Source organism: Scyliorhinus torazame, chromosome 9, assembly GCF_047496885.1.
Source record: "Scyliorhinus torazame isolate Kashiwa2021f chromosome 9, sScyTor2.1, whole genome shotgun sequence".
Classification (NCBI taxonomy): domain Eukaryota; kingdom Metazoa; phylum Chordata; class Chondrichthyes; order Carcharhiniformes; family Scyliorhinidae; genus Scyliorhinus; species Scyliorhinus torazame.
In genome coordinates this window covers 151233258-151258883 of record NC_092715.1, presented here as the reverse complement: position 1 = coordinate 151258883, position 25626 = coordinate 151233258, and the positions used below count along the sequence as shown (strand labels likewise).

Here is a 25626-nt window from a genome sequence, read left to right as displayed (position 1 = left end):
GTCAACTCTGGGTGGAGGCTATCCTGGCGATTTGGTCACATGATCTTCTGACCACTTTATCTGACCATGTAATTCTGGATATTTGGATATCCAAATATTTAGATTTACTTTATACAGGATGGGCCGCCTGTAGTTGGGAATTTTTATTTGTGATTTCACAACAGCCGCAATTGTGTGAAGTCCTAAGAAATTCCATGAAACCATACATACAGCAAAAAAACAAGAGGTCCAAGAAAAAGGAAAAACGTCCCCCTCCATCACCACTCCGTGAACCCAGTCTCCATCTCTGACCCCATTGTCCTCATTCCAGTCTCCCTCCCCCAATTCTTGAAACCCCTGTGATTTAAGGCTTCAAATAATTTTAGATATGAATCCAACACAGTTTAGTCATACTACTCTCCAGCCTGATGCATATACAAGAATACTGCAAAATCACTGCTAAACATTTGGAAATTATATCATATCTTTTTGTAATAAGAATTTTATTAAACCTCTAAACAGAATCAGCGCTGCATTCTTTAAGGAATAATTGACCCAGGGAATGACAATGATTGGGCGACCAAAATAACCTGCTCGTCAGTTCTTCAAAGAGAAGGCCATTTCTGACTAGACGGAAACACTTGGCAAACATTGTTAAATTTATCTACGTAATTATTTCACAAGTTGAAAGTTATAGCTCATTTAAGCATTCATAATGAACTCACTGCTAGAATCCCAACTATGTTACTACTGGACAAGTCAGATTTCAGGATGGAACTTGGCTTGATAGATCCTTTTATTTTTTGTATAGAAACATGGAGAACTGAACAGAGTCACAGGAGTCTGTTGATGAACTTTTAACAAAAGAATAAGCATTGATTGAACAAGGTGAATTATATTACGCTACTCCTTCATCTACAACTATACATTTACAGCTATATACAGATTTGTAAGGATAACATAAGATATAAAATCTATCTGACACTTTAATGTTCACAGTACCTATACAATTCATGTAAACCAATAGGCGACCTGTGGTCAGTCACACCACACTCTGAAATCAAGTGACAGATACCACCTAAAGCAACATCTACGGATTTCTCATCAACTCCTCCCAGATGCTTGTAACAATGAGCCAACAGGTCTCACAGAAGCGTTGTCTTTCACATGAAGGTTTCTAACATCCACTCTCCAAGAACCCACCTTGGAATTTCCTCCCAAACTACACTTTCAGGTGGACATCTTCAATAAGGATCCACCTCCAGGTTTTCAATCCCTCCTCCTGATGTTCCTCTGCCCAGGATCGCCTCTGCCATACTTTAAGTTTACTGAACAGGACTTTGCTCACATTCCTGTTTTTTCTCCTTAATTGAAGTGTCTTTTTGGGCCTTTTTTTTTAAAATTACTTTACGGGACGTGGGCATCACCGACTAGCCCAGCATTTATTGCCCATCACTAATTGCCATCGAGAAGGTGGTGGTTAGCTGCCATCTTGAACCGCTGCAGTTCCTGTGGTGCAGGTGCACCAATAGCACTGTTAGGGAGAGAATTCCAAGATTTTGACCAAGCGACAGTGAAGGAATGGCAATATATTTTCAAGTCAGGATGGTGAGTGACTTGCCACGGAGAAATTCCAGGCGGTGGTGTTCCCATGTATTTGCTGCTCTTGTCCTTCTAGATGGTAGAGGTCGTGGGTTTGAAAGATGCTACACACAAGCCTTGGTGAGTTTCTGCTGTGCATCTTGTGTATGGCACATACTGCTGCCACTGTTTGTTGGTGATGGAGGAAGCCAAAGTTTTGTGGAAGGTGCCAATCAAGCAGGCTACTTTGTCCTGAATGGTGCTGAGTTTCGAAAGTGTTGTTGGAGCTGCATTCATCCAGAGAAGTGGAGAGCATTCTATCACACTGCTGTCTTGTGATGTAAATGGTGGACAGGTTTTGGGAAATCAGAAGGTCTGCTACTAGCCGCAGGAGTCTAGCCTCTGATCTACTGTTGTAGCCAAAATATTTATATGGCTAGTCCAGTTAAGTTTCTCATCAATGTTAACCCACAGGATGTTGATAGTGGGAGAATTTAGCAATGGTAAAGCCACTGAATCTCAAGGTGCAATGATTAGATTCCCTCTTCTTGAGGGATGGTGTTGTCTGGCACTGGTGTGGTGTGAATGTTACTTGCAACTTCCCAGCCAAGCCTGAATGTTGTCCAGGTCATGCTGCAAATAGGCCGAAACTTTGCGGGGGTAGGGTCCGCAGTGCCAACCGGGTCCACCATGCAGCCCATTGAACCTGGTTGGGCCCTAAGGTATGCACGATGCTATCGTGCCGGCCTTTCATCTCCTGCAGACAATGGATATTGGAATACAATCAGCAATGGTGGCCTTCCTCATAGTTGCCGCAGCCTGGGGAATGCACTGCGGCTGAATGAGCTAGAGCTGCTCGAGGAGGACGCTGCAGCAGCAAAGCCCGCCCCAGAGGAACAGGAGGCAGCTGTTGAGGATGGGGAGCCGGCCACCAACAGGCCGATGAAAAGGAGTTGGAGGTGCAAAGTGAGGTGCTGCATGAGGCCTCGTGTATACCGGCAGCGCCTGTCATTCGAAGACCTGCCGGAACCAGCATGCCATTGAAGACTCCGGCTGAGTAGGGGGATAGTGCGACATATCTGCCAGATCATAGCACACCTCGCACCATGGGGGAATGGGGGAAGTCACCCTCTCCCGGTGGCTGTAAAGGTGACGGTCGTCCTGAACCTTTACGCCACAGGGTCCTTCCAGGCACCAAGTGGGGAAATGGCTGGAATCTCACAAAACTCGCAGGTGCATCCACGTCATCACGGAGGCCCTCTATGCCCAGTCAGCACATTACATCCATTTCAATATGGACAGAGCCCACCAGGATGTCCAGGCAGCAGGGTTCGCCGCAATCGCCGAGATACCCCGGGTCCAGGGATGCATGTCGCCCTACGAGCACCTGCAGATAACAGGCCGCTATACACAAACCAAAAGTAGTTCCACTCGATGAACGTGCAGCTGGTTGTGTGACCATCAGATGCATCATGCACTTCTGCACCCGATATCCAAGACAGTGTGCATGACGCCTTCATCCTGGCACTTGACGATTCCCGGCCTCTTCAAGGTGTACTCCCGGCTGGGGGTTAGCTCCTGGACGGCAGGGGTTGTCTGCTGCGGATGTGGCAGATGGCGCCTATCCGGTGGCCACAGACTGACGCAGAAACCCGCTCCAACGACGCCCATACCGCGACCAGGGGAATGATCGAGCGGTGCTTCGGCATACTGCAGATGCGGTTCAGGTGCCTGGACTGCACTGGAGGGGCCCTCCAGTATGGTGCTGGGAGGGTCACCCACATCGTGGCGGCCTGCTGCGTCCTGCACAATATCACGCAGCAGAATGGCGATGTACTAGGAGGATGAATGCCAGGCCTCGTCCGACTAGGAGGACACAGGGGAGGACAAGGATGGGCAGTACATGGCGCCCAGGCAGGCAAGGGAGGCCGCACAACGTATGCGTCAGGGGCAAACGCGCACTAGACGCTCTGATCACCTCTAGGTTCACCGACTAGGATGGGGGACTGATCAGAGGTACGAACACCAGAGCGCTGGCTGAATTGCGGTTCCTCAGCCAAGCCAACCCCCAACGTCCACCTATTACCCCACTCGCGCACCCCTCTGCCGCCAGCCCAGACCAGCCCACCCCTCACACCCTTCTGACAGAGCACCGTGGCAGGTTGTAACATTATGCACAGGTGTATAATGTGAGAACATATATACAGATTTGTGCGCTAGCCCTCTTCACTAAACATTGTCCTCTGCACCCGTGCCAACTTAACTGATGTCTAATTTTATGGCATACGGGCCCTCACGCTATGTCTAAGTTGGACCCCAGATGGTAAATCATGAGCGGAGGCCCCATCACCTCTTCCTCCTTCAGGGTTCCTGATGACTTCCGGGCTTCTACATGGGACAGGGGTGCAAGCGGAGCTAACCCGAGGCTCCCCCGTTATCTGGCGCTGCCAGTCCAGAAGGCCCAGTGACGTCTCGGCCCGGGTCTGCATGTTCGCAGCCATGGAGCACAAGGACTGAACCACCTCCATCTGGGACTGCACTACTTCACTCATTGACTGTGCCACCACCTTCTGGGTCTGTGCCATATCAGCCAGTGACTGCGCCATTTCCCTCTGGGACTGGGCCACGTCGGCCAGCGCCTAGGCAATACCACCAACGCTCTCAGCCATGGCCTGCTGTGACTGGGCCACGCTCAGGAGCATCGCTGCAATGTCCAGGTGGCTCTGGCACATGGCTGCCTGTGAGATGGTAGCTATGTCCTGGGCTTCAGCCACCACATGCACATATTGCCCCAGGCCTTGGACATACTGATCCATAGCTGAACTTTCGCCCCGAGGCCTCCACCGCAGACCCACTCGTGCGGTGTTGGCCTGGGAGGGACCCATGGCCGGCACTACCTCCTGCTCCTACATGCAGTTGGACTCCTCCACCTGTGCCTGCAGCTGCTGGATGTTGCAGTCCCTGGCTCTGCAACTGCATCTCCACGATCCATGGGACTTTCTGATCCAAAAGCCCAAAACCCATCTGGACAGCAAGTCGTCCCTGGCGTCGGCCTGTCCTACCTCCACCTGCTGTACCGGAGCATGTGTGTGGTACACACCAGATAGTGTCCCAGGAGCCTCTTCACTAAAGTGCCTAGCCGAGGTGAGTGTCTCTGGGATGGTGGAGGGGGTTGGTGACAGCTATGACGGAAAATCAGTGTCATCATCGGACTCGAGCTCCGGGGTGTCCTGGGTTTCGGGTATATGACTAGCGACCGTGTCAGTGTCCTCATTGCTACTCGGCACCGGGGGTCGAGTTGGGGACACCAGAATGGCCAGCCCCATCACCAGCAGCTCCTGCAAGACACAAAACAAGAAGCACGATTAGACTCCCAGCCGGGGAAGAGTGGTGGAGCGGGTGTGGTGAGGGGAGTTTGACACACGTCATGGGATAAGCAACTCAGTGGGGCCTCAGTTCCTCGCCCAACACCGATCTCCACCGAGGCAACTGACCTTTCCTCGGATCCGCCAACGACGTCCTGGGCCCTCTGCATTGCCGCAGTGAGGGACCGCATCTCTCGTGGTCCCCCTCATGTCTTTTCCCACTCCCGGTAGCTACAGACAGCCTTCTTGGAGTTTTGGGGGGGTGGGGGGGCAGAAATGCACAGTGTTATACAGTCCAATGCATGCAGCCTGGGAGGTAGGTAGCTGGTGGCTTCCGTGGCCAAGGCACCCTGCCATGGCAGCCGGTATGGGTGCCGGCGCATGGTCTAGGGTGGGGGTCCGGCCGTTCTCCAGGGGGTGGGGGGTTATGTGTGTGTGGGACGGGGATTGGTGCCAGAGGTACAGTTCTGCCTACTCACCCTGGCCGCCATGAGGAGGTCATGCAGTTTGTTCCGGCATTGCTGGCCAGTCCAAACGGTGTTGCACGTGGCGCTTACAGCCTCTGTCACCTGCGCCGAGGCGCAGCGAACGGCGGAGGCTGGCAGACTCCTTCTCGGGCCAGGGTACAGAGTCGCCCACCTGTCTTCCACAGCGTCCAACAGGGTCTCAACTTCAGCATCGCTGAACCTTGGTGCCGCTCTTGTTTGCCATCTTGTTGGCTGGGATGATGAGTGTGGGTAGTGAAGAGTGTATATGCGATTGCAGCTTGTCTGCCTCCTTTTTAAAAAAAATTTGGAGTACCCAATTATTTTTTTCCAATTAAGGGGCAATGTAGTGTTGCCAATCCACCTCCCCTGCACATCTTTGGGTTGTGGGGATGAAACCCACGCAGACACTGGGAGAATGTGCAAACTCCACCCGGGTCCTCAGTGCAGTGAGGCAGCAGTGCTAACCACTGCACCACTGTGCCACCCAGCTTGTCAGCCTCCTGAGTGCCAATCACAAATCCGCCCCGTTTCTCATTGGAATCAATTGTGTTCCACGTGGCGCCGGTGCGAGCCCCTCAACAGTCGCTGAATCGGTCCAGGTGCAGCACGTAGAAATCTGCGAATCCTGCCCCGACATCAACACTTAGTCTCAGGAACGGAGAATTCCGCCATCTGTATTTGCCCATCTACACTATTATGGGAGCAACTGTCATAAGGACTGCGGTGGTTCAAGGAGGTCCGGCATGTTCTCAGAGCAACTACGAATCGACAATAATTCAATTCTTAGAATCCCTCCAATGCAGGAGGCCAATCGGCCCATCGGGTCTGCACCGACCCACTGAAACAGCACTCCACCCAAGTTCACTTCCCTGCCCCTTATCCCAATAACCCTAGACCTAACCTGCACATCCCTGGACACTGAGGGGCAATTTAGTGTGGCCAATCCTCCTAACCTGCACATCTTTGGACTTCTCTGCCAACATCTCCCACCTCCCACGAACAATTTTAAAAAATACTCAGTCCAAGTGTATTTCCACAACACAGCCATGAAGTAGATATCTGGAGAGCTGTGGTGCTGACTACATTGGATCAGTTGAACGACACAGAAAAAAGAATGCAAAGATTTTGAAATATTAAGTTGTTGATTTTAGAAAATAGTTTAAAATATTGGTACAAGTTAAACTATGTATTACTGGGGGACTTCCGTTTGCGGCTATGCCTAGGTAGGTCGCACGTTCGGCAGCTCCCGCTGAGAACGGACTTTTGGGCTCTCTAGAGGAGCCCCAACGACAATTGTTCGACGGCTTCCAGTGTGGGAAGGTGACAGCAAGGTCCACCCCCGACAGTATATGGATTGGACCAGGAGTGGAGCGGTGAAAAAAGTGATCTTGGAGCAGCGAAAAGTGAGAGGGAGGAAGAACAAGATGGCGGCGGGTGGAGACCAAGCAGCATGGGCGCAGTGGTCGCAGGAGCAGCAGGGGTTTCTTAAACGCTGCTTTGAGGAGCTGAAAACCGAAATGCTGGCGCCAATGAAGGCGGCGATTGAGAAGCTAGTGGAGACCCAGAAGGCACAAGGGGCGGCGATTCGAGAGGTGCGGCAAAAAGCCTCGGAGATCGAGGACGAGATCTTGGGCCTGGCAGTGAAGGTGGAGGCGCACGAGGCGCTGCACAAGAGGTGGGCGGAAAGATTTGAGGACCTGGAGAATAGGTCGAGGAGGAAGAATCTTCGGATTCTGGGTCTCCCTGAGGGAGTGGAGGGGCCCAATGTCGGGGCATATGTGAGCACGATGCTCAATTCGCTGATGGGCGCGGGAGCCTTCCTGAGGCCTCTGGAGCTAGATGGGGCTCACCGGGTCCTAGCAAGGAGACCCAAGGCCAACGAGCCGCCACGGACTGTAGTGGTGAGGTTTCACCGCTTTATGGACAGAGTATGTGTCCTGAGATGGGCCAAGAAAGAGCGGAGCAGTAGGTGGGAGAATACGGAGATCCGAATCTACCCGGACTGGAGTGCAGAGGTGGCTAAGAAAAGAGCTGGTTTTAATCGGGCCAAGGCGGTGCTCCAGCGAAAGGGGGTGATGTTCGGTATGCTGCAGCCAGCGCGACTGTGGGTCACGTTCCAGGATCGACACAACGACTTCGAAACGCCTGATGAGGCATGGAGCTTCATACGGACTGAAAAGTTGGACTCAGATTGAGGGTTTGTTGTGGGGAGATGTTTGCTGTGTTTGCTACGTTTGGGGAATGTTCTTTTTGTTAGGGTGCTGGGTGGGGATGGGTGAAGGGATTTGATGGGGAGACTGTGGGAGAGTGTGTGCGTCGGTGCTGGAGGGGCAGACCCCCACGAGGGAAGAAGGGGAGTGGAGGCCTGGGGAGGGGAATTGGGGTAAGGCCGCAAAAGGAGCTGCGCCAGAGGGAGCGGGGCCGGCTCAGGAGAGCGCGGGCTTTTCCATGCGCTAGAGAAGGACGGGGGTGGGGGGCCGGGGGGGTGGGTGGTGCTGGAGGGGGGCGCACATTGACTGCCAGGGAGGGGGAGGGGGGATTCTCACACTGGAGGGGGTCGATGGAATGGAGGGAGAGGCCGGGGTCAGCAGGAGTCAGCTGACTTACGGGAGTGTTATGGGGGGAGCAAAAGGGCTAGATGTGGATCTAGCGGGGGGAGGGGGGTAAAGGGTGGGGATAGGGTTGCTGCTGCATTGGCCAAAGGGGAGCTGGAAGTAGGAGAGGTGGTCGGGGCGGGGGTCCGTCGTCTGGGGGACTGGTGGGTGCGGGAGGCGCGGGCACGTGACTGGCCTAGAAAAGGAGATAGCTAGTCGGCGCGGAGGTGGGGGCGAGCAGCCCCTCAATCCGGCTGATAACTTGGAATGTGAGGGGCCTGAACGGGCCGATCAAGAGGGCCCGGGTGTTCGCGCACTTAAAGGGACTGAAGGCAGATGTGGTTATGCTTCAGGAAACACATTTGAAGGTGGCAGATCAGGTTAGGCTGAGAAGGGGATGGGTAGGACAGATGTTCCATTCAGGACTGGATGCAAAGAACAGAGGGGTTGCAATACTAGTGGGGAAGCGGGTGTCGTTTGAGGCAATGAATATTGTAGTGGATAGTGGAGGTCGATATGTGATGGTGAGCGGTAGGCTGCAGGGGGTGCGGGTGCTACTGGTAAATGTATATGCTCCGAATTGGGATGATACCGGATTTATGAAGCGCATGCTGGGTCGGATTCCGGACCTGGAGGTAGGAAGCTTGATAATGGCGGGGGGATTTCAACACGGTGCTGGACCCAGCATTGGATCGCTCTAGGTCCAGGACGGGTAAGAGGCCGGCTGCGGCCAAGGTGCTTCGGGGATTTATGGACCAGATGGGAGGAGTGGACCCATGGAGGCTTGTCAGGCCCCAGGCCAGGGAATTTTCATTCTTTTCCCACGTTTCTAGCCTACTCCCGGATAGATTTTTTTGTTCTGAGCAGGGCGCCAATCCCGAAAGTGGAGGGAACGGAGTACTCGGCCATAGCCATCTCAGACCATGCCCCGCACTGGGTGGAGCTGGAGTTGGGGGAGAGGGACCAGTGCCCGTTATGGCGCCTGGATGTGGGACTGTTGGCGGATGAGGAGGTGTGTGGGTGGGTGCGGGGGTGCATTGAAAGATATTTGGAGGCCAACGACAACGGGGAGGTGCAGGTGGGGGTAGTCTGGGAGGCGCTGAAGGCGGTGGTTAGGGGAGAGCTAATCTCCATTAGGGCCCACAGGGAGAAGAGAGAGGGGAGGGAGAGGTTGGTGGGGGAGATTTTACGGGTGGTTAGGAGATATGCAGAGGCCCCCGAAGAGGGGCTACTCAGGGAGCGACGGAATCTCCAAACGGAGTTCGACCTGTTGACCACAGGGAAAGCAGAGGCACACTGGAGGAAAGCGCAGGGGGCGATGTATGAGTATGGGGAGAAGGTGAGTCGGATGCTGGCACACCAGCTTCGTAAGAGGGAGGCAGCAAGGGAGATAGGTGGAATTAAGGATAGAGGGGGGAATACGGTGCGGAGTGCGGTGAGAATAAATGAGGTATTTAGGGGCTTTTATGGGGATTTGTACAGATTTGAGCCTCCAGCGGGGGAACAGGGGATGCGACGATTCTTGGATCAGCTGAGGTTCCCGAGGGTGGAGGAGCAGGAGGTGGCTGGTTTAGGGGCGCCAATAGGGCTGGAGGAGCTGGTTAAAGGATTGGGGAGCATGCAGGTGGAGAAGGCCCCGGGGCTGGACGGGTTCCCGGTCGGGTTTTATAGGAAGTACGCGGATCTGCTAGGCCCGTTGCTAGTGAGGACTTTCAATAAGGCTAGGGAGGGGGGGGGGGACCTTGCCCCCGACAATGTCCGGGGCGCTGATCTCTCTGATCCTGAAGTGGGACAAGGACCCACTGCAGTGTGGGTCGTATAGACCGATCTCGTTCCTTAATGTGGATGCTAAGTTGCTGGCAAAAGTGCTGGCTACGAGAATTGAGGACTGTGTCCCGGGGGTAATTCATGAGGACCAGACGGGGTTCGTAAAGGGCAGGCAGCTAAGCACTAACATGCGGAGGCTCCTCAACGTGATTATGATGCCCTCGGTGGAGGGAGAAGCGGAGGTAGTGGCAGCTATGGACGCGGAGAAGGCTTTCGACCGGGTGGAGTGGGAGTATCTTTGGGAAGTGTTGCGGAGGTTTGGGTTCGGGGAGGGGTTTATCGGCTGGGTCAGATTGTTATATAGAGCCCCGGTGGCAAGCGTGGCTACGAATCGGCGGAGATCGGAGTACTTTCGGCTGTACCGAGGGACGAGGCAGGGGTGCCCCCTGCCCCCCTTGCTGTTTGCACTGGCAATTGAGCCCTTGGCCATGGCACTAAGGGAGTCCAGGAAATGGAGGGGACTGGTCTGTGGGGGAGAGGAACATCGGGTGTCGCTATATGCGGACAACCTGTTGCTGTATGTGGCAGACCCAGTGGAGGGGATGGCGGAGGTCATGCGGATCCTAAGGGAGTTTGGGGACTTCTCGGGGTATAAGTTGAATGTGGGGAAAAGTGAGCTCTTTGTGGTGCATCCAGGGGACCAGGGAAAGGGGATAGACGACCTGCCACTGAAAAGGGCGGAAAGGAGCTTTCGGTACTCAGGGATCCAGGTGGCTGGGAGTTGGGGGACCCTGCACAAACTCAATTTGACGCGTTTGGTGGAGCAGATGGAGGAGGATTTTAAAAGATGGGATGTGCTGCCACTCTCGTTGGCAGGAGGGTACAGTCGGTTAAAATGGTGGTCCTCCCGAGGTTTCTAATTGTGTTCCAATGCCTTCCCATTATGATTCCCAAGGCCTTTTTCAAACGGGTAAGCAGGAGCATCATGGGTTTCGTGTGGGCAAATAAGATCCCGAGAGTAAAGAGGGTGTTTCTGGAGCGGGGTAGGGACAGGGGGGGGCTGGCTCTGCTGAATCTATGCGGATACTATTGGGCAGCCAATGTGGCGATGATCCGTAAGTGGGTAATGGAGGGAGAGGGGGCGGCGTGGAAGAGGTTGGAGATGGCGTCCTGTGGGTAGAGGATAGAGCAGTTGATGTGGCTACAGGGATGGTGCAGGCGGGAGGGATTCAGATTTTTGGATAACTGGGGCTCTTTCTGGGGAAGGTGGGACCTCTACAGACAGGATGGTCTACATCTGAACCTGAGGGGCACAAATATCCTGGGGGGGAGATTTGTTAGTGCTCTTTGGGGGGGTTTAAACTAATGCAGCAGGGGCATGGGAACCTGGATTGTAGTTTTAGGGTAAGGGAGAATGAGAGTATAGAGGTCAGGAGCACAGATTTGACATCGCAGGAGGGGGCCAGTGTTCAGGTAGATGGTTTGAAGTGTGTCTACTTCAATGCCAGGAGTATACGAAACAAGGTAGGGGAACTGGCAGCGTGGGTTGGTACCTGGGACTTCGATGTTGTGGCCATTTCGGAGACATGGATAGAGCAGGGACAGGAATGGATGTTGCAGGTTCCGGGGTTTAGGTGTTTTAGTAAGCTCAGAGAAGGAGGCAAAAGAGGGGGAGGTGTGGCGCTGCTAGTCAAGAGCAGTATTACGGTGGCGGAGAGGATGCTAGATGGGGACTCTTCTGCCGAGGTAGTATGGGCTGAAGTTAGAAACAGGAAAGGAGAGGTCACCCTGTTGGGAGTTTTTTATAGGCCTCCTAATAGTTCTAGGGATGTAGAGGAAAGGATGGCGAAGATGATTCTGGATATGAGCGAAAGTAACAGGGTAGTTATTATGGGAGATTTTAACTTTCCAAATATTGACTGGAAAAGATATAGTTCGAGTACAATAGATGGGTCGTTTTTTGTACAGTGTGTGCAGGAGGGTTTCCTGAAACAATATGTTGACAGGCCAACAAGAGGCGAGGCCACGTTGGATTTGGTTTTGGGTAATGAACCAGGCCAGGTGTTGGATTTGGAGGTAGGAGAGCACTTTGGGGACAGTGACCACAATTCGGTGACGTTTACGTTAATGATGGAAAGGGATAAGTATACACCGCAGGGCAAGAGTTATAGCTGGGGGAAGGGCAATTATGATGCCATTAGACGTGACTTGGGGGGGATAAGGTGGAGAAGTAGGCTGCAAGTGTTGGGCACACTGGATAAGTGGGGCTTGTTCAAGGATCAGCTACTGCGTGTTCTTGATAAGTATGTACCGGTCAGACAGGGAGGAAGGCGTCGAGCGAGGGAACCGTGGTTTACCAAGGAAGTGGAATCTCTTGTTAAGAGGAAGAAGGAGGCCTATGTGAAGATGAAGTGTGAAGTTTCGGTTGGGGCGATGGATAGTTACAAGGTAGCGAGGAAGGATCTAAAGAGAGAGCTAAGACGAGCAAGGAGGGGACATGAGAAGTATTTGGCAGGAAGGATCAAGGAAAACCCAAAAGCTTTCTCTTGGTATGTCAGGAATAAGCGAATGACTAGGGAAAGAGTAGGACCAGTCAAGGACAGGGATGGGAAGTTGTGTGTGGAGTCTGAAGAGATAGGCGAGATACTAAATGAATATTTTTCGTCAGTATTCACTCAGGAAAAAGATAATGTTGTGGAGGAGAATGCTGAGCCCCAGGCTAATAGAATAGATGGCATTGAGGTACGTAGGGAAGAGGTGTTGGCAATTCTGGACAGGCTGAAAATAGATAAGTCCCCGGGACCTGATGGGATTTATCCTAGGATTCTATGGGAGGCCAGGGAAGAGATTGCTGGACCTTTGGCTTTGATTTTTATGTCATCATTGGCTACAGGAATAGTGCCAGAGGACTGGAGGACAGCAAATGTGGTCCCTTTGTTCAAAAAGGGGAGCAGAGACAACCCCGGCAACTATAGGCCGGTGAGCCTCACGTCTGTAGTGGGTAAAGTCTTGGAGGGGATTATAAGAGACAAGATTTATAATCATCTAGATAGGAATAATATGATCAGGGATAGTCAGCATGGCTTTGTGAAGGGTAGGTCATGCCTCACAAACCTTATTGAGTTCTTTGAGAAGGTGACTGAACAGGTAGACGAGGGTAGAGCAGTTGATGTGGTGTATATGGATTTCAGCAAAGCGTTTGATAAGGTTCCCCACGGTAGGCTATTGCAAAAAATACGGAGGCTGGGGATTGAGGGTGATTTAGAGATGTGGATCAGAAATTGGCTAGCTGAAAGAAGACAGAGGGTGGTGGTTGATGGGAAATGTTCAGAATGGAGTACAGTCACAAGTGGAGTACCACAAGGATCTGTTCTGCGGCCGTTGCTGTTTGTCATTTTTATCAATGACCTAGAGGAAGGCGCAGAAGGGTGGGTGAGTAAATTTGCAGACGATACTAAAGTCGGTGGTGTTGTCGATAGTGTGGAAGGATGTAGCAGATTACAGAGGGATATAGATAAGCTGCAGAGCTGGGCCGAGAGGTGGCAAATGGAGTTTAATGTAGAGAAGTGTGAGGTGATTCACTTTGGAAGGAATAACAGGAATGCGGAATATTTGGCTAATGGTAAAGTTCTTGAAAGTGTGGATGAGCAGAGGGATCTAGGTGTCCATGTACATAGATCCCTGAAAGTTGCCACCCAGGTTGATAGGGTTGTGAAGAAGGCCTATGGAGTGTTGGCCTTTATTGGTAGAGGGATTGAGTTCCGGAGTCGGGAGGTCATGTTGCAGCTGTACAGAACTCTGGTACGGCCGCATTTGGAGTATTGCGTACAGTTCTGGTCACCGCATTATAGGAAGGACGTGGAGGCTTTGGAGCGGGTGCAGAGGAGATTTACCAGGATGTTGCCTGGTATGGAGGGAAAATCTTATGAGGAAAGGCTGATGGACTTGAGGTTGTTTTCGTTGGAGAGAAGAAGGTTAAGAGGAGACTTAATAGAGGCATACAAAATGATCAGGGGGTTGGATAGGGTGGACAGTGAGAGCCTTCTCCCGCGGATGGAAATGGCTGGCACGAGGGGACATAACTTTAAACTGAGGGGTAATAGATATAGGACAGAGGTCAGAGGTAGGTTCTTTACGCAAAGAGCAGTGAGGCCGTGGAATGCCCTACCTGCTACAGTGGTGAACTCGCCAACATTGAGGGCATTTAAAAGTTTATTGGATAAACATATGGATGATAATGGCATAGTGTAGGTTGGATGGCTTTTGTTTCGGTGCAACATCGTGGGCCGAAGGGCCTGTACTGCGCTGTATTGTTCTATGTTCTATGTTCTATGTGTGGGCACGAGCCTGAGGGCGCTGGTGACGGCACCGCTGCCGCTCTCGCCGACAAGGTACACCACGGGCCCTGTGGTGGCAGCAACGTGAAGATCTGGGGGCAGTGGAGGCGACACAGGGGCGAGGTGGGAGCCTCGGTTGGGTCCCCGATTCGGGAGAATCATCGGTTCGTCACGGGAAGGATGGATGGGGGATTTCGGAGCTGGCATCGGGCAGGGATTAGGAGAATAGGGGACCTGGGCATAGATGGGACGTTTGCGAACCATGGGGCGCTGGAGAAGAAGTTTGGGTTACCCCAGGGGAATGCTTTTAGGTATATGCAAGTGAGGGTGTTTGTGAGACAGCAGGTGAGGGAATTTCCGCTGCTCCCGGCACAGGGGACTCAGGACAGGGTGATTTCGGGTGTATGGGTTGGAGAGGTCAGGGTCTCGGCGATCTGCCAGGAGCTGAAAGACGAGGAGGAGGCCGCGGTAGAGGAGCTAAAGGGCAAGTGGGAGGAGGAGCTTGGGGAGGAGATAGATGAGGGTCTGTGGGCTGATGCCCTGAGTAAGGTTAATTCTTCCTCCTCTTGCGCCAGGCTCAGCTTAATACAATTCAAGGTTGTTCACAGAGCGCATATGACAGGGGCGAGGATGAGTAGGTTCTTTGGGGTGAAGGACAGGTGTGGGAGGTGCTCGGGGAGCCCGGCAAATCACGTCCACATGTTCTGGTCGTGCCCAGCACTGGAGGGTTTTTGGAGGGGTCTTGCGAGGACTATGTCCAAGGTGGTGAAAGTCCAGGTCAAGCCGAGTTGGGGGTTGGCATTATTTGGGGTAACGGACGAGCCAGGAGTGCAGGAGGCGAAAGAGGCCGGTATCCTGGCCTTTGCGTCCCTGGTAGCCCAGCGGAGGATCTTGTTATTATGGAACGACGCGAAGCCCCCCAGTGTGGAAGCCTGGATAAATGATATGGCAGAGTTCATTAAGCTGGAGAGGATAAAGTTTGCCTTACGAGGGTCTGTGCAAGGGTTCTTCAGGCGGTGGCAACTGTTCCTAGACTATCTCGCGGAGCGTTAGAAGGTCAGCAGCAGCAGCAACCCTAGGGTGGGGGGGGCTTCCCTACGAGTACCTTTAAATGTCATATGGGGGGGGGGCTATTGTACAAGGGGGAACCCAATGTAAATGTTTTGTACAATGTTCAATTGTTGTGTTTGCGTTTCTTTTATCTTCTGTTATTGGGGAGGGGGGGATTCGTCAAATATTTTGTTGGAAAACTTGAATAAACATTTTTTTAAAAATTAAACTATGTATTACTGTGAAACTGCTAATTCATGGAGGTCTTCCAGTGACGGGGATGTGTTGATACCTGTGCACATCAGGTAGGTCTCCCCGACAAGACAACATAATAGGCACTTTTGTGAATTTAGCCTGCACAATCGAACTAAAACATAGCCTCACCCTCAACGATAACATAGATGACGAAAATCTATAAAGAACTTATGGAGTGGGAGGAAACCCAGAAAGGTGAGATAAAACGTAAATGGGAAGGTGAGCTGGGTAAGGAGTTAGAGGCGGACCTGTGGGAGGATGTTCTGAGCAGAGTCAACACGTCCTCATCATGTGCCAGGCTCAGCCTGATACAATTCAAGGTGGTCCACCGGGCACACATGACGGTGGCCCGGATGAGCAGGTTTTTTGGGGTGGAGGTCAGGTGTGTGAGGTGTGCAGGAGGGCCCGCAAACCATGTCCACATGTTTTGGGCATGGATTCTGGCAGGGATTTGCAAATATCATGTCCACGGTACTAAAAACGAGGGTGGCACCGAGTCCAGAAGTGGCGATTTTTGGAGTGTCTATTGAATGCAAAGGCCTTGGGGATGTAGATCGGTATGGACCTGAACAGGAAGAGGAACCTGGGCAGTACGTTCATCTTGATTGTCTCTACCCTCCCCGCCAGGGAGAGCAGGAATGTATGCCATCTCTGTAGGTCCTTTTTTACTTCCTCTGCCAGACTGGTCAGGTTCCACTTGTGGATCCGTGTCCTGTCGTGGTCAATATGGATCCCTAGGTAGTGGAATTTGTTTGGGCTAGTTTAAATGGTAGTCCTTCTAGTTCTGCCCCTCCCCCTCTCGGGTTCACCGGGAATACTTCGCTTTTGTCCAGGTTGAGTTTGTAGCCCGAGAAGGCTCTGAACTCTCCCAGGAGCTGCATGCTTCCTTTCATGCCGCTTTGTGGATCCGAGATGTAGTCGAGCAGGTCATCCGCATAAAGCGAGACTGCTCTCTGCCTCCTCTTCAGATTCCTTCCAGCATTTTTCCGCTCTCACAGCGATCGCCAGCAGCTCGATTGCCAGGGCGAACAAGAGTGGGGACAGCGGGCATCCCTGTCTTGTGCCTTTGTGAAGCTGGAGGTATTGAGAGCTGGTGGCATTGGTCCGTACGCTTGACTTGGGGGTGCTGTACAGGAGTCACCCATGAGGTGAACCCTGTCCAGAGCCCAAAGCGCTCTCCCCTAATCACAGCCTTCAGTGCCTCCCATAACGTGCAAGGTGAGACTTCACAATTCCAGTTGTTAGTAACGTACTCGCTTATGGTCCGTGGCGTCTTTTGGCAGAAGACTTTGTCGGCCAAGAAGGTCGTGTCCAACCTCCATGTGGAGCGTGGTCAACTATTACAATCGCGGAATATTTCACTCTTGCTATCTCTGGAAGCACCGATTTCCCCACTACAAAGAAGTTGATGCAGCTATAGACCCTGTATACTGGCGAGAAAAACAAGAATTCCTTTTCACCGAGTGCAAGAACCGCCCCCATCTGTTCCATCCATAAACGTTCCCAGTTCCCCAGCCATGCCTGTCGTTTTCCATGTTCTGGGGTTCGACCTGTCCGTCAGTGGGTCCTGTACACAAGTCTCCTCCCATGATCAATCGGTGTATGTCTATGTCGGGGATTTCCACCATGGTCTTCTTTACAAATTCGGTGTTGTCCCAGTTGGGAGCATACACCTTAACGAGGATTACTGGTGTCCCGTATAGGAACACCACTGACCATGACACATTGTTTCCTGTTGGTCCGTAACCGTCTTCCTTGCCATAAATACTGTCCTCTTACTTATCAATATGGCTAGCCCCCTGGCTCTCGTCACGTAGCAGAAATGGTAGGTTTATCCCATCCAGCCCTTCCTTATCTGCAGTCGGACCTTCTCCCTCAGGTGTGTCTCTTGGAGGAAGACTATGTCAGCTTTCATACCTTTCAGGTGGGCGATGACTCTGGATCTTTTTACTGGGCCTATGAGTCCCCTGACCTTCCAGGTGACTATCCCGAAGTCTTTTTTTGTGCCCCCCCCTCCCAGGGTAGATTTAACCCCCCCCCCGACGCCCACACTGATGGTGTCCCTTCTATCCCCTCCTCCTCATCATCCTCATGCGCTCTGCTGCCCTCGCCCCTTCTGTCCTATGAGCTGGTTCCCCTGCTCATAATGAGGTGGTGCATTCCCGCACAAAATTGTCCATTGATTTCTTTCGCCTCCTCTGTGCCTTCCTCACCACTGCCTCTCTTGCTGCCCGTCTGTTCTTGCGGATGAACCTGGCCTACTCTGCAGGGGCATTAAAATAATGTTCTTTGACCTGATATGTTGCCCAGAGCCTAGCTGGAAATAGCACCCAGAATTTGTACTTGTATAGGGCTGATTTTGCATAATTAAATTCCACCCTGCACTTTGCCAGTTCCGCCCCAATGTCTTGGTAGATTCTGATTTTAAGTCCCCCCCAATTGCATAGAGAGCATCCTATCCGGCTGCATCACAGCTTGGTATGGCAACTGCTCGGTCCAAGTGTGGTGAACTCAGCCTAACACATCACAGAAGCTTGCCACCCTCACATTGATTCTGTATACACTTCCCGTCTGCCAGGAAGGAAGACAGCATTATCAGAGACCCCTCCCACCCAGGCATTGCTTTCTTCCAGACTCTTCCATCAGGCAGAAGGTACAGAAGTCTGAAGACCCGCACATCCAGACATAGGAACTGCTTCTTCCCCACAGCTACAAGACTCCTCAACGACTCCCCCTCGGACTGATCTGTTCCCTGTAAGAACACTATTCACGACGCCCTATGCTGCTCTTGCTCATGTATTTGCTTTGTTTGGCCCCTTTTCCAATCTCTAACCAGTCACTGTTTGTCGATGTACCATTTGTCAATGTACTCTGTTGATTATTCTTTTTGTCTACTATGTACATAGTGTGCACGCTCCCTCGGCCGCAGAAAAATACTTCTCACTGTACGTTGGTACATGTGACAATAAATCACATCAAAATCAAATATGCATGCCTTCGTCTGTCGAGACCAGCGAAGGATCCTTTCCTGGTCCTGGTACCTGTGCAGCTTGGCTATTATCAGTCTCAGTTGCTCCCCGGCCTTGGACTTTGGTCAGAGTAACCGGTGAGCCCTGTCAATCTCCGGCGGTTTGGGGAAGCTGTCCCTCCCAACTTGGTTGCCCAGCATTTGGGCCACATAGTTGGTTGGGTCCCTGCCCTCGATTCCCTCTGGCAGATCCACTATACCTTCCCCACCCCACCCCCATTCTAGAAACTACCCTGTTCTGTATCCCCTGTGGCGGTAAAAGCAGAAATGTCAAAACCTGCCGTCGCACAAAATCCTTTACCTGCAGATACCGAAACCCATTCCCTCCCGGCAATTCAAACTTCTCCTCCAAATCCCCCAAACAGGGAAAGCTCCCAAAAATAAACAGATCACCCAGCCACTCAATCCCTGCTCTCTGCCACATCCGAAACCCCCCTGGGACAAACCATTACCATAAATTGGAGCCCACACCGACGCACCCTCCACTCCCATATGCTTCTGCCACTGTCCCCAAACTCTCAGGGCCGCCACTACCACTGGGCTTGTGGAGTACCGGGCCGGCGAAAACGACAGGGGAGCCATTACCAATGCTCCCAAACTTGTGCCCTTACATGAGACCGCCTCCACCCGCTCCCACAACGACCCCTCCCCCACTACCCGCTTCCTAATCACGGCTTATATTTGCCGCCCAGCAGTAGTTCCTAAAGTTTAGCAGTGCCAGCCCTCCCACCCTCGGCTCCGTTCCAACAGTACTTTGCTTACTCACGGGGTTTTACCCGCCCACACAAACCCAGATATCACACTATTCACCCGCTTTAAAAAGGCCTTTGGTATAAAAATAGGGAGGCAGTGGAAAACAAACACAAATCTCGGGAGGACCCTCATTTTTACGGTCTGTCCCCACCAGTGACAATGGGAGCATGTCCCATCTCCGAAAATGTCCTCTCCTGCACCCTCACCTGGATCACAAAAGCCTCGCTTTTACCCATATTCAGTTTGTACCCCGAGAACTGGCCACATTTCCCTAAGATCCACATTATCCATCCCATCCCCCCTAATGGGTCAGAATCATAAAGGAGTAGGTCATCTGCATATAACGAGACCCTGTGTCCACCCCAACCCACCCCCACCCCCGGACTAGCCATCCATTCCCCTGCGCTCTCAGCGTCATTGCCAATGGCTCCATAGCCAAGGCAAACAACAGTGAGGAGAGGGGACATCATTGCCATGTCCCCCGGTGCAGTCTAAAGTAGTCCGAACTCACCCGGTTCGTCTGCACACTGGTCACCGATGCCTGATACAGCAACCGAACTCAGTCAACAAAACCCTGCCCAAATCCAAACTTTCCCAGGGCCTCCCACAAATAATTCTATTCCACCCGGTCGAAGGCCTTCTCCGCGTCCACAGCAACCACCACCTCCGCCTCCCTCCCCTCGGAGGGCATCATGATCACATTCAGGAACCTTCTAACATTGGCCGTTAGCTGCCTGCCTTGAACAAACCCCGTCTGGTCTTCCCCTATCAACCCGGGAACACCGTCCTCTGTCCTCGAGACCAAAATCTTGGCCAGCAATTTAGCATCGACATTCAGTTGTGAGATTTGTCTGTATGACCCACATTGATCTGGGTCCTTCTCCCGCTTCAGGATCAATGAAAACGAAGCTTGTGCCACCCCGCTCCCTTGCCTCATTAAATGCCCTCACCAGCAGCGGGCCCAGCATCCCAGAAAACTTCTTGTAAAATTCCACTGGGTAGCCATCCGGTCCTGGGGCCTTGCCCAACTGCATGGTCTTCAATCCCTCTACTACTTCTGCAATCCCGATCGGGGCTCCCAACCCCTCCACCAACCGTTCATCCACCTTCGGAAACTTCAACCCTTCCAATCCCAGCATGGGGCTCCAACTTATACAGCCGATTGTAAAACTCCTTGAACACCCCATTCACCCCCGCTGGGTCCAAGACCATGTTTCCCCCTCTGTCCTTCACTCTTCCTATCTCCCTGGCCACCTCCCTTTTCCTTAGCTTGTGTGCTAACATCCTACTGGCCTTCTCCCCATACACAAATACCGCCCCCTCACCTTCCTCAGCTGCCCCATCGCCTTCCCTGTGGACCAAATTCCATCTGCAGCTTCTGCCGCTCCTTCAACAGTCCCGCCTCCAGGAGCTTCAGAATACCTTCTGTCCACCTGGAGTATCTCCCTGACCAGCCATAAATCTCTGCCCGCTCCACCTTCTCCCTACGAGCCTGTATCAAAATTAGCTCCCCCCTAAACACTGCCTTCAGTGCTTCCCATACCGTTGTTGCCGAAACTTCCCCTGCATCATTTATCTCCAAATAATTCTGGATGGCCTCCCTCACTCGCCCGCACTCCCCCTCATCCGCTAACAGTCCCACATCCAATCTCCATTGCGAGCGCTGACCCCCTCCCCCCCATCCTTGCTCATCCATAAATCCACCCAGTGTGGGCCATGGTCTGGAACAACAATTGCCGAATACTCAGCATCTACCATCCCCACCAAAACCATGGCCAAATAACAAGGTGCATTCAGGCACATGAAAAATTTACTTCTTAAAACACAAAAGAAAGGTATACAAGCACACGAAGACAACTTCTGATATCAAACTCACCGATTAATGGGTTTTTTCTGACATCCAAAACAATTAACATACTACTGGTCTGCAAGGTATCAAGCAAAGCTTTGGCTCCTTTATCAGAGATTCCACACTGCTGCAAATCAAGGGCTGTAATAAAAAATAATTTCAAAAAAATATCAAGCAACAATTAAGTCAACTTTTTCCAACTACAAGATTTACAATACGCTGAAATAGGTATTTGACCCAATGGATCCATGTTTTATGGTTATGCACCAAAAATAAAAGCCTCCTCCCACCCTTCTTCATTTGACCTTATTATCATATCTTTCTTTTCCTTTCCGATGTACTTATCTACCTTTCACCTCAATGCATCTATGCTACTTGCCTCAATTGCTCCTTGTGGCAGCATGTTACACATTCTAACTGGTCTACTGAATCCACTGCTGGATTTCTAAGTAACCTTCTTATATTTAAAGCCCCTAAATTCTGGTCTCAGTTGCAAGTGAACATCACCCCTACATTTACGCCATCAAACCCTTTAACAATCTTCAGGTCATCCCCTTTTCTAGAGAAAAGAGATCCAGCCTGTTTGATCTTTCCTGATACCTGCACTGAGGTTAATCTAGTTTGCATATTCTTCAATGCTTCTCTATCTTTTTTATAATATGGAGGCCAGAATTGTTCAAATACTCTCAGGTTCTATACACGTTTAGAATAACTTCCCTGTTTTTCAATTCAATTTCTCTAGGAACCAAATCCAGTGCTTCATTTGCTTGTCTATCTAAACCCCAAAATCTTCTGCCCCCACCTCATTTAAACACTTATTTTCCAAGAATTATGTATTCTCCTTATTGTTCCTACCAAAATGTGCCATCTCGTAATTGTATTGCAGTCCACTTGGCATTCTTTCAATAGTCTTTCAACTTTTCAGTAATACTTGAGGTCCAAATCCTTTATGCAAATTAACAATAGTGGTCTAATCACTCATCTTTGTTGAACATCTTCACCAAAATTTTCCAGCCTGAGTTATTACCTTTAACCTAGACACTGCTTTGTAGCGAGAATGCTATTCATCCTGCTACCAGCCCCTGAGCTCCATATGTTCTGACCTTAATCATGAACCCACCATGTGGTACCAAGCAGAAGAGTTTTTGAGAGATAAAAATATATAAAGACTTTGAGCATTTTTGGGCTGGCGAGGGGGAACGGGAGCATTGCTGGGATGGCGAGTGTCAAACGTTTTGCTGCTGTTATATAAAGAGTCAAAGGTACTGATCCTTTTACAAACACCTTTATTTCACTTTAACAGACTCTGCACAAAACCATATCTTTGCATCAACTGACACAAAGGCCACCTGAAGCCTCTTTACATATCAGTGTCAATTATTGGATACTTAACTTAAATGAAACAACTAATTGGAATGTCTCTTAACCCATTACTTAACAGTCTCCCCTTGGAGAAAAACAAATAATTAGGTGAAAACAAAATTACAAGAAACTCAAAAAACACACATGCAATTTCCCCCCTTCTTTTTATTTTCATTTTTTTTGGAAGAAAGAAAAAGTCACTGAAACAGGCGTCCTTCATTACCAATATCCAAAAGTTTCTGTGAGCTAGCCCCTCTTTTTGTAAAACAGTCTTGACAATTGATAGCTACTGTCGACCCATTTAATTTTTGCTATCTCCCCTCTGTCCCACATCTGCTTCAAACTTGCGATGTCTACCCTTAACCTTTTTTCATTGACACTTTTTGTAGAGTGCACATTGTCCCACAGAGATTTATTGTCAATGTGACATTCAATAGGTATATTACCCAAATCCCCTAATCCCCAAATTTCTGTCAATATCTGAGATATATAAAAGGCCATATCCACCACCTCTACAAGGCTTAACGTCTCAGCAGCCAAAGTGCTTTTGAACACTCTCCGTATTTTCTTTGTTTCGCACACAAGAGGGCAATATTTATCATTGTTCCCCAAAAGGAAAATTATAAAACCTCCTGCGCTTGAAACCCCATCACATAAATTTGCATAGGACGCATCACTATAAACTATGAGTTTCAAGTGCCTATGGTCACCTAAAACCGGGAACCTCAAAACACACTCCTGCATTTTTAGTTTGACCAACGCTTTATTATGTCTTCCACTTTGGGATCATTCATTTTTGTACTCAACTCTAAGACATCAAAACTCACATCCGGTCTAGTGTCTACCGAACCAATTCAGTTGCCCAATTAAACTTCACAGTTGCTCTTTTTCCATCTTTGAAACCATTGCGTCTTTTTGTGAAACCCAGCCACGACTAATTGCTATTGAGCTGATGCTTTCCAAATAAGATTGCTGACGTAAAGTTGCCCCTAACTTAGTCTGTCCAATTTGCAGTCCAATATATTTAAATGCACCGGAAGCCTGACTTCCAACCCTGAATCTTTTCCTCAAACCAGAGATTACAATAGCTTCAAAATCACTAGTCCTACCCCACAAAAAAATCATCGACATGCATCATAAGGATGCCAGAAAGATTGCCTTTATAGTGCCAGTAAAACATTGCCGGATCTGCTTTCAACTGGCAACAGCCTAACTATAACAAAACTGACCTTACCGAAAAGTACCAGACTCTAGGCGCATCATTCAATCCAAATACACATTTGTTCAACTTCCAGAATATCCCTTCTGTGTTAGCTGCTTCTTTAGGAGGCCAGAGAAAAATGTCTTTCTGGAGCTGATGCCCTTGCAAAAAGGTAGCTTCTATATCTATAGATTTGCATTCCCATGCCTTTGTGGCTAATAGAGCCAAGATCCTCTTTAAAATAACCTTTCCTGCCGTAGATGAATCTACCCTGAAATCCTGATCTTCTAAGGTTTCTTCAAATCCCCTTGTCACAAGCCTGGCCTTTGCCTTATAAGTTCCATCCGGAAGAACCTTTTCCGTGCAAATCCATCTGTGGGATAGAGCTCTTTGTACCCTATCCGGTACCTCAGTGTATGCCCCAAATTCACTCCAACTATGCAGTTCTTGCTGTTTGGCATCTTTGATATTTGATAATCTTCTCATCTAATTTATTGTAAGCCACCAAAATCTCACGTGCATGTGGGCTTCTACTCCTATTAGTATTTGTAGTCTTACTCATGTTCCGAGATCTTGATAAACTACGTCCCCTCTCCCACCTAGTATCTTGTTCTGTACTGTTACTGCTTGACCTTTCCCTTCTGCTGTGGGATGTCCTTTCAATAGTTCTCGACCTTTCCCTGCGGACCTGTTCACTATCCGATGTGCTATCTGAACTGGCACTGCATTTCTGTGCGCTCCATTTTTGAACTTCGTGTTCCCAATCCATTGTCTTGACTCCTTCCCCTGAATTCTGGACATTCAACCAATGTTTATACTTTCCAGTGGCCTTCCCTGCTCTACTAATAACAGTTGCATCCTTCCATTGACTAGACGCTTCGGGCAAGTATGTCACTTTTGTACCAACTTTTGGCAGTTGTCCATTTGGCAAAATGGCCTGTTGTAATTCATCAGAAGTGTTGTGTTCCTCTACTGAAACCCTGTCTATATCAGTCAACTGGTCCTCATCGTTTTGTAACAAGTGCGTACCAGATGACTCTGGTTCCTCGTCATGTCTGTCTGCTCTGTCTAAATTTGACAATTTGTAATCTGTACCCATTATCCTTGATGAATGTACCCTAACAGTTTGATTGCCATGTTGCAAAATAATTGTTTTGCCATCTATGCCCATGATCTTCCCTGGGCCTTTCCATTCATTAATATTGTCTCTCTTATAGTATACTATGTCTCCTTGCTGAAAAACGGTATTTGATGGCCGTACATCATGTCTTAAAGCTCTGCCAATTATTTCAGACATCTGCTTCCAAAAAAGCTTTTCAACTGCTCTGTCATGCATTTAAATGCTCAGCAAAGGCAGAACTAATTGTAGCCCCTTCCCAAGCTGGAGGCTGCTCATCTAAAATGGATGGAATTTAGGATTTCTACCAAACACTAATTGATAGGGACGACAGCCCCCAAACATCTGCAATGAATTCTTTGCATGTACCGCCCATGCTAAAGCTGAATTTAGCTTGCAGTTTGGTCTATCTGCCAAACTTTTCCAGAGCATGTCATCTATTACCGCATGGTTTCTTTCACACACACTATTACTAAATGGGCTTTCCGCAGCCGTATTCATAACTGTGATATTCACGTTTTCACACATATCCCTAAACTCATCATTAGCAAATTGTCCGTAAGGAATTTTGCCGATGGGCCCATTCCTGTCCCTATCCATTTTTCCGCGATTTGATTCAGAATTACTCTTTTTATTTACTTCGTACAATCATTGATTGACTAAATCTGGTTGCTAAATCTACAAAACGCAAAATAAATATATTATTGGCTTTATCCCAGATCTTAAGGTCCAGGGCCACAATGTTGTTAAATTCCTGGCCAAAGGTAGGGTTACTACCAGTCATGCTGGTGTCCTTCTGTACTTCCTACAAATTCACAGCGATCACTAACCTGTTCTATCAGTTTAGTATAGTCTTCATCCCCTACCCCTGCATCCTTTAATAAAATTTTCAGCCTCCGA

The 25626-nt window shown here is 50.1% G+C and overlaps 1 protein-coding gene across 6 annotated transcripts in view; it reads right to left on the bottom strand.

Annotated features, from left to right (window-relative positions):
• The window catches only part of cep78 (centrosomal protein 78), a 152506-nt gene that overhangs the window by 66070 nt on the left and 60810 nt on the right, over nt 1-25626 (bottom strand). For 5 of the 6 annotated variants that reach the window (XM_072516631.1, XM_072516633.1, XM_072516632.1 and 2 more), the window contains exon 7: nt 21074-21187. The exons of the other annotated variant lie outside the window; for it this stretch is intronic. In XM_072516631.1, coding sequence (XP_072372732.1) covers nt 21074-21187 — 114 coding nt within the window. The remainder of the gene's footprint in view (nt 1-21073; nt 21188-25626) is intronic. 6 annotated transcript variants of the gene reach the window in all.